At 43.6% G+C, this 10,209-nt stretch overlaps 1 protein-coding gene across 1 annotated transcript in view; it reads right to left on the bottom strand.

Annotated features, from left to right (window-relative positions):
- Positions 1–288: 288 nt before the first annotated feature.
- The window catches only part of arhgap32a (Rho GTPase activating protein 32a), a 29,885-nt gene continuing 19,964 nt past the window's right edge, over positions 289–10,209 (bottom strand). The window contains exons 12-22 of the mRNA XM_074679455.1: positions 10,006–10,155; positions 8,318–8,420; positions 7,055–7,199; positions 6,626–6,708; positions 6,201–6,308; positions 5,915–6,060; positions 5,627–5,840; positions 4,729–4,877; positions 4,481–4,555; positions 3,705–4,385; positions 289–3,534 (exon numbers count right to left, since the gene is read on the bottom strand). Coding sequence (XP_074535556.1) covers positions 1,283–3,534; positions 3,705–4,385; positions 4,481–4,555; positions 4,729–4,877; positions 5,627–5,840; positions 5,915–6,060; positions 6,201–6,308; positions 6,626–6,708; positions 7,055–7,199; positions 8,318–8,420; positions 10,006–10,155 — 4,106 coding nt within the window. The 3' untranslated portion in view covers positions 289–1,282. The remainder of the gene's footprint in view (positions 3,535–3,704; positions 4,386–4,480; positions 4,556–4,728; positions 4,878–5,626; positions 5,841–5,914; positions 6,061–6,200; positions 6,309–6,625; positions 6,709–7,054; positions 7,200–8,317; positions 8,421–10,005; positions 10,156–10,209) is intronic.

The following is a 10,209-nucleotide window of genomic DNA, read 5'->3' as shown; positions in this document are numbered from 1 at the left end:
GAGTCTGGTTTTGTCAAAGGTTTCTGCCCGTTCATGGGAAGCTTTTCCTTGCAGTTTTAACTTGCTAAATGCTGCTAAGTGCTGTACTCATGGAGAGTTAAGATGAGATAAGAATGCTTATCTTGTCTTGATGTTGGGTTTCTGTTAAAAGCATCTTATTGACAATTACAAGTCTCGAGAAAATGTTCACGATTTTGGCGCTATACAAATAAAGCTGATTGATTGATTGATTGACGCAAGAGTTCAACAAACCAGAGTCAATGATATAATATATCTTTATTTTTCAAGACTGATACTAAAATAATGCATTTAACATGTCTTAACATAATATCCTCATCTACATGTTTGGATTCGAAATAGAATCTTTAATGAATAAAACAATGTCATATCCAATTGAAAACAACACATTGTTAAAAGTTCCCTAAAAGAGGAAAGAAATGTTCATTTAGTGACAAACCCACAATGCAATACAAAATACACTGTACCCAATAAGCTAATTTGCATTTACTGTATAACTAGCATATTTAGCCACAGTAGCTTGACCTCAAAAGGTATCATAGCACTCATTTTAAGATTGCATTACACAATGTGTGATAAAGAAAGAAAGTGAAAAGTTAGAAACCATAAGGTGTTGTTTTTTTGTTTGTTTTTTTTCTCTTCAAAAAAGTGCTAATTTAGTTTTCAACAATGATTCAAAGCAAGCTGTTTCTTTGCAGGAAAAAATATATACTGTATATCAAGAGGCTTCATGTACACCACGTTAAGACAATGTGTTTCATACACAGTTATCCCCAAAAGTGCTTGTTGAAGTCTGAGCAGACTAGAATAGAAAAGAAAGTTTACAGTACATTGGCCACATGTTAGCTGTGTGTTGTTTTTACAAATATAATACATTTAAAATGAATGTTAATTTATACACATTCCTACACTGAAATCATGTTAATAAAACCAAATACTCTAGTTTTCATTTCATTGTTTCAACATTAAATAAAATAAGTCACCATGCCTCCCTTACTGTAACTTTAAAATCACAAAACTTAAGACACTACCTGCATATGATTCACATGTTCCCTTTGAGCTTCCCCCAAAAGCCACTGCAAAATATGAAACTAACAGTGATGGCAACAGTATGGTCCCAGCAGCAGCCTCACTTCACACTTTTTAGCAGCTCCTGAAGGTTAAAACAAACACTCTCAACACAACAGTCCGTTGGTCTGGCAGAGGATAAAGTGCTGTTCTCCTTTGGCCCCAGTGTAGAATCAGATAAAACTAGTGGTCAGAATCAGTCGTAGACCCCTGCCTCTGATCTCAGTGCAGCATGATAGAAAGCCTCATGACCCAGAGCCTTGGACAGCAGTCTCTGCCCGCGGGGAGACATGCAGCCTGGGCCAGGCAAATATCCGGCTGCGGCTTTACTGGATCTTGTGGCTTTGGGTCTTGGAGCTGCGTAATACCCCTCCATGTGGTCATATTGTGTGGGCCTGACTTTAGTGCTCTGAGTCCTTCTGGTAGGCTGAGAAGAAAAGGATCCCAGATGTTCAGGATCCTGAGGGGATTTGGCGTGGTGATGATAATAGTGTCGATGCTCTCTGGTGCTCTGCGACCTCCCTGGTCTCCTGAGGATGCCAGGTTTTACAAGACCAGAGTAGCTGTTGACAGCGTTGGTCATCATGTGTCGATCTTGGTCATGACCTCGTGTTTGGCCTCTGTCATTGTGCTCGATGTTCTTGAGGTTGGGACAACTCCTTTCTGGAAGCGAAGGGATTTTTCGGAGAGGTGGCTGTCGCAAGGGTCTCTCTTGGATGTGACTCTGTCTTGATTTTCTGGGGTCAGCGCTTGACCGGTGACTATACTGCTGCCGAGTGACCTCGAGTTCCTCCTGGTGAGACTTTGGGGATGTTGGGGATATATCAACTACAACATTTTCCTTTTCTGCTTTGCTTGCAGAGAGAAGGCTGGCATTTCCAGGGTCCGACTTGCTTCTTGTGTGCATGATGTCTCTGCTTCGTGTATCACCAGGTGATTCAGGGCTCTCTTGAGGTGACACCACTGGACGTGTACTTTTATTTCTGGATTTACCCTCTTGCTTGACTGGCTGATACACCACTCTTTCAAACACTTCTGCATCTCTGGCCTCATAAACCACAGTGTCCCTGCTTTGAATGTAAAACTCTCTGTTAGTGGGAGGGGCTTGTCGTGGGGAGTAGTTGTAATAATCTGATTGTCCACCATCCCGAGTGGATCTCATGGTGTAAGACGTACTATGTTGGAAAGCTTGTTTTGGGCTCGGCTCTGCATAGTAGTGGGCAACATCCACAGGGTTCACATCAGAATAGGGATTGTAACGATAGTCAGAATGTGGGATCTCGAAGTGCGAGCGGACAGGCTGGATGCCAGTTTGAATCAGCCTCTGATAGGGCGCCTCCTGGCTTGTTGTCTGCTCAACATAAAACATGGTGTCAGGGGGCAGCACTTCTGTCTCCGCCAGCTCGTAGTGACTAATCTGAGGGGCATGGAAGGAGCGAGCCCTCCGGATGGCCGGGTGCCTCATTATTCTGTCTTCTGACCCCTGCCACTGGCTTTGTTGCCTGTGTGGACCTCTGATAAGGTGCTCTCCTCTGTGGTGACGTCTGCACTGAGGTGACAAAGGGTGTCGTAACCCTAAAGTGTTGCAGCGACCTTCGGAGGACTGTCTGTACAAACCCCTTGGCCCCATGAGGTGCTGCGGCAGAGCATTGGGCCGAGGGCAGTGATGTGCCGGCATTCGTCCAGTTTGATACGGCTGATGATGATAATGAGGATGAGGATGATGACTGTAGAAGTCATCAACAAGGCCCAGAGGTCTGTCGTCCTCCGCGCTGTAGTGGTGCAGTGGAAGGACCTCCTCAATTGAGGCAGGCATGGAGGTCTCTGCCAGAATAGCCCGGAAGTTAAATACATTGACAGAGTCTGTGTTCACATATACGGGAGAAGTTGTTGGACTCTCAGCTGAGCAGACTGGTTGGGTTGGCGTCGAAACCCCAACACTCTGATAGGTTGTTTCTGCTTGTGTAACATCTCTCAGGTCTTTCCTCTCTCTACTGCCCCGCCTCTCTGCACTGCCTTCATCCAAGCTCCCTGACCCGAGTGGACTCACATTAGGGGTGAAATTGCACATGCTTTCTTGTCCATCAGCAACCTGTAACGGCTCAGGGTCAAGGTGTGCAGGCAGGAAATGAACAGGATGAGGGCAACAGTGGGCTTCCACAGGGCTATGTACTGATGCTTGCCACTGGGAACCAGAGGGGGTGTGAGGGCCGCAGTACTCCTGGGGATACACTTTGAGATCCAGAACAGAAGGCCTTGGCGGTCTCTCCTCGGTGTAAGCAGCTTCTGGTCTCTGGTGAGGGCGCGATGGGACATCTTTTCTTCTCTGGGAACCACTACTGGCCTTCTGGGCAGATTCAGCAAGAGCCAAAGCCAACTTGCGGGCAGCACTCGTCAAGGGAGGGTGAGGAGGGAGAACAGATACTGAACTCATAAGTCTATCTGTTCCTGGGGAGGGATAAGACAAACAACGCTACAGTATGACAGGACAAACAAAGCTATGGTAAGACATGATGGGGAAAGACACAAAAGCTTTCATAAGAAACTAGAGAATGCATTATCATTTAAATATATCTAACTATATGTATTTAATGTGTATGATGTGAGGTGGGACTGACCTGGATCAGGCAGGTTCTGAGCAGACTGGCTGAGGTCGGTCACAGCTGATGCCTGGCTTGCTGTGCTGAGTGGGCTGCAGTGTGGAAACGGCCCTCTTCTCTCTTTTCCATCTGTCAGTTGAGCTTCGTACCTCTCCAAAGGTGGCGAAGAAGAAGGAAGTGGTGGAGGAGAGGCAGATGGGTTCTGCACATCTGCTTGAGTTTTAAGAGATTTCTTCCTGAGTTTTGGAGAAAGTGGCTTAGAGGTAACCTTCTTAGCACTTTTACCGTGCGAGAGGATAGGGCTGATATCTGGAGACGGAGAGCAGCTAATGTTGTTGTTGGGAGAGGAGATGGGCTCGGACTCACTGGAACACCCTGCACTCTTCCTCCATTTATTTCCGTCTTTGTTGTGTTGAAGCCCAGGCGTCCCTGAGGGTGGGCTGCACTGAAAAGACATGGGGTCAAAGTCCAAACTAAAAATGCCCGCAGCAGGTGGACAAAGCTCCAGATCATCCTCCTGATGTGGAGGCGAAATACATGCAGTAGTGCGGACACCATCAGCACCATCATAGCTCTTATTCAGTTGGTGAATTCTATGGTCCTCTCTACTTTTGGATATTCGAAGGTCATCTTTACAGACGGCAGAGTGGGCCTCACTAGTTGAATGAGGTCTGCGTGAGCGGTAACCTGGAGGTTCCCCTAGAGTGAAAATAAACAAATATATAAATAAACAAGCAGAAATTCAAAAGAACTTGCTACCATTCTCAGTTTGTATCATTTTCATCAATTTTTACCTTCAACATTGTGCAGAGAGGTGAGAGATTCCTCGCTTTTGGTGGAGCGTAACGTGCCACTATCTCCTCTTCCACCTGCAAATGTTTACAAATCCAATTACATCTGAATCATCACTTTCAAGAACATTTCCCAGACAAGTTTAGTGAAAAAAAAACCCTGAGCGTAAATCCATTAAAAAGTCCAGACAGAAGCTTTGGGAGCTAGAACTGAAGAAGTTTTCTGGCAGTAGCTGCAGCAGTGATCTGACCTGGCAGTGCGATGCTCTTTATCTCGTTAGGCTCGCTTGGGTGTCGCTTCAGTTTACGTTTGGATACAGACTGGGACTTTCCCAGGTGGAAAAAGGAGAGCCAGTTCCCCACAGGAGACTTCTTCGCTTTGGCAGGAGGACGCTTAGTGCTACAACACAGAAACAAGTCCTTCTTAGCAATGGTCTCGACAAACAAAAGTGCCAAGTGTATGAAACGGAAAAATACAAAACATTAGGGCTACAACTAACAAATGTTAAATTACTTTTTAAAAGTTTTTTGTGCTTTTATGCCTTTAATCTGAGTAGAGGACAGTGGATAGAGCAGGAAACAGGGCAAGAGTTGGGAGTGACATGTGGGAAAAAGGCCACAGGCTGGATTTGAACACGCAGGGGTGAACTTCACGGAACGGGACCTGGACCACTAAGCCATCTGCACCCCAACATAACTTTTTTAAACAGTTCTCAGCATGCAGAGCACAACTTAACCAAATTCCAACTGCAACACCGGGTGTCAAGAGAGATGCCTTGGTGCTCTGCTGTGTTTTGAGTGTCAAACAGTTTTCATTAAAAAGCAATGTGATTTCTAAGGCTACAGGTCAAAACATGCAGCAAATTTACATGTGTCTTTTTATTCAGGTTGATGGAGTTCAAGGCTGAAATAAAGCTCAACTTACTCCTCTACTATCACATTTATACTGCACAAGTTAGGCAGAGAGGCACCTGTTGGTGTCAGATGCACACCTGGTAGCCCAGCTTATCGGCACCAAACTCTGTGGTTTTCTATAACCAGTTAATTTATATTCTCATCACACAAAAACATGCAAAACAATTCAAGAAATGAGATGCAATCTATGTGTTTACCAAAGAAGCAATAGAACAAGGAGGGATGGGTAAATACCTCTCCATAGGGAGCTCAATGACGGTGTGGAACTTGCCAAGCAGAGCTCCTGGTCCCTCTCCCACCTCGATGTAGTCACTGTGAGTGAGGCAGGGTGTAGTGGTCGGAGAGTTGAGGTGTGCCTGAGTGCGGGCCTGGGCCTCCTCTAAAGACAGAAGCTTGGTGGATGGGGAGCAGACCAGGAGGGACTTGGGTCTGGATAAGGTGTTGTTACCTAAAAAGAGTATCAGAGATTTGTAGAGCTCTGTAACTTGTGTCATGTGGGATATTGCTCCTGATTAAACTCACCTGTGCTTTCCCGTATGATGGAATTAAGTTTGGGACTGAAGAGAGCCTCTGTGTTGTTGAGAATGAACTCAACCACCACCGACTGGATCCGCACCTCCATGAACGCTGCCGTGCCACTAAAACAGGCCGACTCGATCTGTCTGGACCTGAAACACAGTTACAGTACGGGACAATCTATTTCACAGCTCTGCACCACTGAGACATGCTCCAGTTCACTGTCACAGAAACACTGTGTCAATGCTGACAGGTGCTGTCTTATTCAGTTGACACCATTATAATAGTTCACCTGAGGAGGTTAGGAGCCCAGACGATTGCCAGGTTTTTAGTGTGCATGTTGGTGATGGGACTGAAGGTGGCGAGGTGGGAGAGGTGTCTCATGAGGAACTCCAGAGTCCTGTTGACAGAAAAATGTAGTATACCGTAAAAAGAAAATGTGACTGTATCATAATATTTTGCTTTGTTAAGAAGTGAATTTATTGACATTTTTGTCTCCTAATCTAAAGTGATTTTGGCCTAATTTTTGGAGGTAAGGTTGCATCATCCGTCTTCATGTAGATGTTGGTAAAATCTTATTCTTGTATTTGTTGAGATGTAAAGATTATTCCCAGCATTGAAAATTTCTGCTCCCTTGAAGCCTCACTCCCTTTTCCTAGGAAATCACACATTCCCTGTTAAGGCCACCAGAGTGCAACAGTGAGCTACGGTCTTGACCTGTAGTGTGGAGGAGGCAGCTGCTGGATGACATTGTGGATTTTGACCAGCCTCTCCTCATCCGTGGCTGCAGACACGGCCTCCTGTGGAGACAGAGGATAAAGAGCACATCACTGAGAGGGTTCATAATCAGAGTAGAGTAGAGTAGAGGGACCTGTCTGCTCTCTTTTTCCCTTTCAGAGTGTTTCTGCTCACATAATCTGCTATTCTGTTTTAGGATGAACACCCCCTGCTGTTCTTAGAACGCTCACCATATTGCAACGACCTCATTTTGGCGACACTTAGAAAAGAGCTTAACATTTCACATTGTTTCTTCAGGTCTTTTGTTATCTTAAAGAAACCGGAAATGTGTCCGCTTTTTTTTTCTTCTCAGTGCTTATCCCCCTGCACAAGTCCCCGCTGTAGTTCCCCTCTTGCTCGGGTTCTTACTGAGAATCTGTCGTAGAGCTGATAGGTGAGCAGAGGGTTCGGCAGCTCTCTGAAGTACAGCTTGCAGAGGGAGCCGACAGAATGGATATCTTGTCTGAAGACGTCTTTGCTCAGGTCTGGGATCTGTTCTGAGTCAAACTCATGCCTAGGAAGAGAGAGAATGATTAAGTCGTGTGGGGTCCTCGTACTGCCCATCTGTCACTATCAACAAGGACAAAAAAAGAAATTTTACCAACACATAGAAAAAAATAAGCAAGTGTTTGACTTAATTCTATTATGTGCCACAGTTCCATGACAAGTTCAGAAAAATGCCTTATTCAAAGATATTGAAAGATAAAAATGAGGTCTGAACCGTAAAGGAAAAATCAGCCTTGTTTGTCTCAGATAAATTTCTTAAACCAAGAAACTTGACTAATTTTTTTCTTACCCCATTGGCAGATATTTTTTTACTCCTTAATAGCAATTCAGGCATAATTTTTGTCTGTAAACATCTTGAACTAAGACATTTACCAGACTCTTCCTCAAATTAAGTCAAATGAGACAATTTGTCCTCCCAAATCAAGCAGGTGTCCCATGTACAGAGGATGTATCCTCATTACACTGGTTGTAGGACTAAATACCAGTCCCAACGGGGTTTTGTGCGTGACATCCTTCCCACATTACTTGTCTGTCCAATAAGGCCACAAGCCAAAAATCATCACAAAGAGACTAAAAATATATCTAATTGCAACTGGGGCAACACTCTGAAGAAAAATCGTGGAGATTTTTGGGGGGAATCTTGAACAACTCGCCATACATCAATCATTTCTTTTAACTCTGACGTGATGTGACAAAGCTTAACAAGTTTTTCATGTGAGAAAATCCCTTTTGACATCTGTCAACACTCCATTATTCTAAGAGAGGCTCCAAATTTATCTTGCATGTGTAAGTTTGTTTTATTATTTCCCCCTGGCAGACATAAATTAGATGTGAAAATCATTAGAGTTATTCAAGGCCGCGCAGCTTGAATCAATTTGTGTTTGATGGGTTCAGAAGAAGTGGTTCAGAAAACAAAACCAAGAGTGTAAATCCATCACGATTATGGTGAGCTACTTTCTGTTTATTACGGTTACTGCTTCCTGCCAGTGTGTCAGGTCAGCCCATAAAGCCCAATGAAAACAGCTCTCTTAGAAATTTGCAAACACTTAACACAGTCTTTAAAAGAAACTGACAGTATTTTAGGTTAGTTTTCTTGTCAACATTGTGAGTGAAATAGGTACAAACCTCAGTTTCTGGATATTCGAGGAGATCCCAGACAGTCTGTATATTCCATCCACCACCCCGTGTTTCTCTATGAATTCATTACAGCTCTTCACAACCTGTGGGACTACAAGAGACAGCCAGGTTAAGTTTCTGATCTCACAAGATGTAGCTGTTTCTCCATCACTGAACCTTTTTAGACTTAAATAAAAGAAACTTTCCTTCCTTCACGGTCAGAATATCTACTTAAATATTTTCCAGAGATTTAATATTCAGTCTGCATTTTGCCATGATGGAAATGCTGACTCAGTTTAACTTTGCTCAAACTGTCAAAAGGCAAAAGGCAAATAGAGGGATATGAGGCGGGCCTTTGGCCTCCTTATTAACAGCGACAGAGGAACGAGGAACTGCACTGTTACCTACCTGCCCGGAAGTACACAAAGTATCTAAAATAGGCTCTTAACCGATGAATTACTGTAGTAAAAAGTTATTCAGACTGTCATTAGTGAGAAGGCAAGGATAGTGATATTTTGAATATGTTTAAATATATTGATAACACTTCTATGTCTTTTACTTTTTTGATTCAGCTTTTTTTTTTGTCTTGAACCTAAACTCAAAGACATTTGCCACAGTTTTAATACTTGTTACCTGAGCCACAAAACTGTCATGGCCAGACTTTTACAAACTCCAGGATCACAGCTGTGAATCATAAGTGACAAAAATATTTTGTAGTCCAGCTGTCTCTGTAGGACACTCTTTTTGGTAGCTGAAAGTCTTGCAATGAAAACAGGGTTTTGGTCAGTGCAAAACAAGAAAAAAGCTGTAAAATCAAATGGCCAAACAAGCTGAGTGTTTTTATTTGCTGACTGTTGTAAAGAGTTTATGACCTTAGTGTCTGTGGGGGTGAACCCGTTTTGTGGCGCAAGTCCAGGAATAGCACTTTAAATGCTTTTTTGCACTTTTTCTTACAGGTGACATTATTGTGCTGCATCATGTTACAGTTTAATGCTATCATGGCACAACATTTTTTAACTGTCTTTATCTATTTTAAATGTTATGAACTCTGTTCTGACCTGCCTGTGACTGCATATGAAAATGAGGGTCGCCAGTCAATTGCATGGCTGACACACAGAGACAACCTTTCATGCACACACTCACACCTACGGGCAATTTAGAGTGACCAATTAACCTGATAAACAGGTTTTTTGGACTGTGGGAAGAAGCTAGATGTATCCAGAGCGACCCTCGCATGCACAAGAAGAACATGTTAACTCCACACAGTCCCACTGGGCGAACTGGCAGCCATTGCACCACCATGCAGCCTTTGAATTGTCCACAAACTTATGATAAAAATATCTGCATTTTTTCATAAACAGAGTTCTGCCTCTATTGGGAATATAAAATGTCTAACACATTTGAAAAACTAAACTAAAGCTGCATCTTTGGGCAAATCCTCTAGGATCTCTGCAGAAAAGCATCCTGCTGGCTAACATAAAGCAATTATTCACACCATGGACTCAATTCACAGTAAACAGCACAGCAAAGTATCACAGATCCCGATTCAGGCAAGAGCTTCACTGGGTAACCCCATCCCAGGGTTTTATAACATAAATGAAAATATTTTGGTGTAAACCACCAGCGGGGAAGAGTGACACGGTAAGAAATAAGAGAGAATTGGAAGAAAAAAGAGAGACATTGTAAAAATAATTCACCTTCATGTCCTGAGTTGTGGAGATGTTCCCCCAGGTCACAGCCAAACACTCGCTCTTTGAGGATCCCACGCTGCCGCAACTTCTGAGGAGGCGGTCGAGACTTCATAAACGTCCTCAGGAAGGTTACAAGCTTCCCATGCTTCTTACACACTGATTAAGACGACACACACGCACACACACATAACAGCCACTTAAAATCAATCC

The sequence above is a fragment of the Halichoeres trimaculatus genome, unplaced genomic scaffold, assembly GCF_033239565.1.
Source record: "Halichoeres trimaculatus isolate MK-OKI-2021-1 unplaced genomic scaffold, fHalTri1.1 fHalTri1_scaffold_9, whole genome shotgun sequence".
NCBI lineage: Eukaryota > Metazoa > Chordata > Actinopteri > Labriformes > Labridae > Halichoeres > Halichoeres trimaculatus.
Note: the sequence above shows the minus strand (reverse complement) of the source record. Positions and strands in the feature narration are given on the sequence as shown.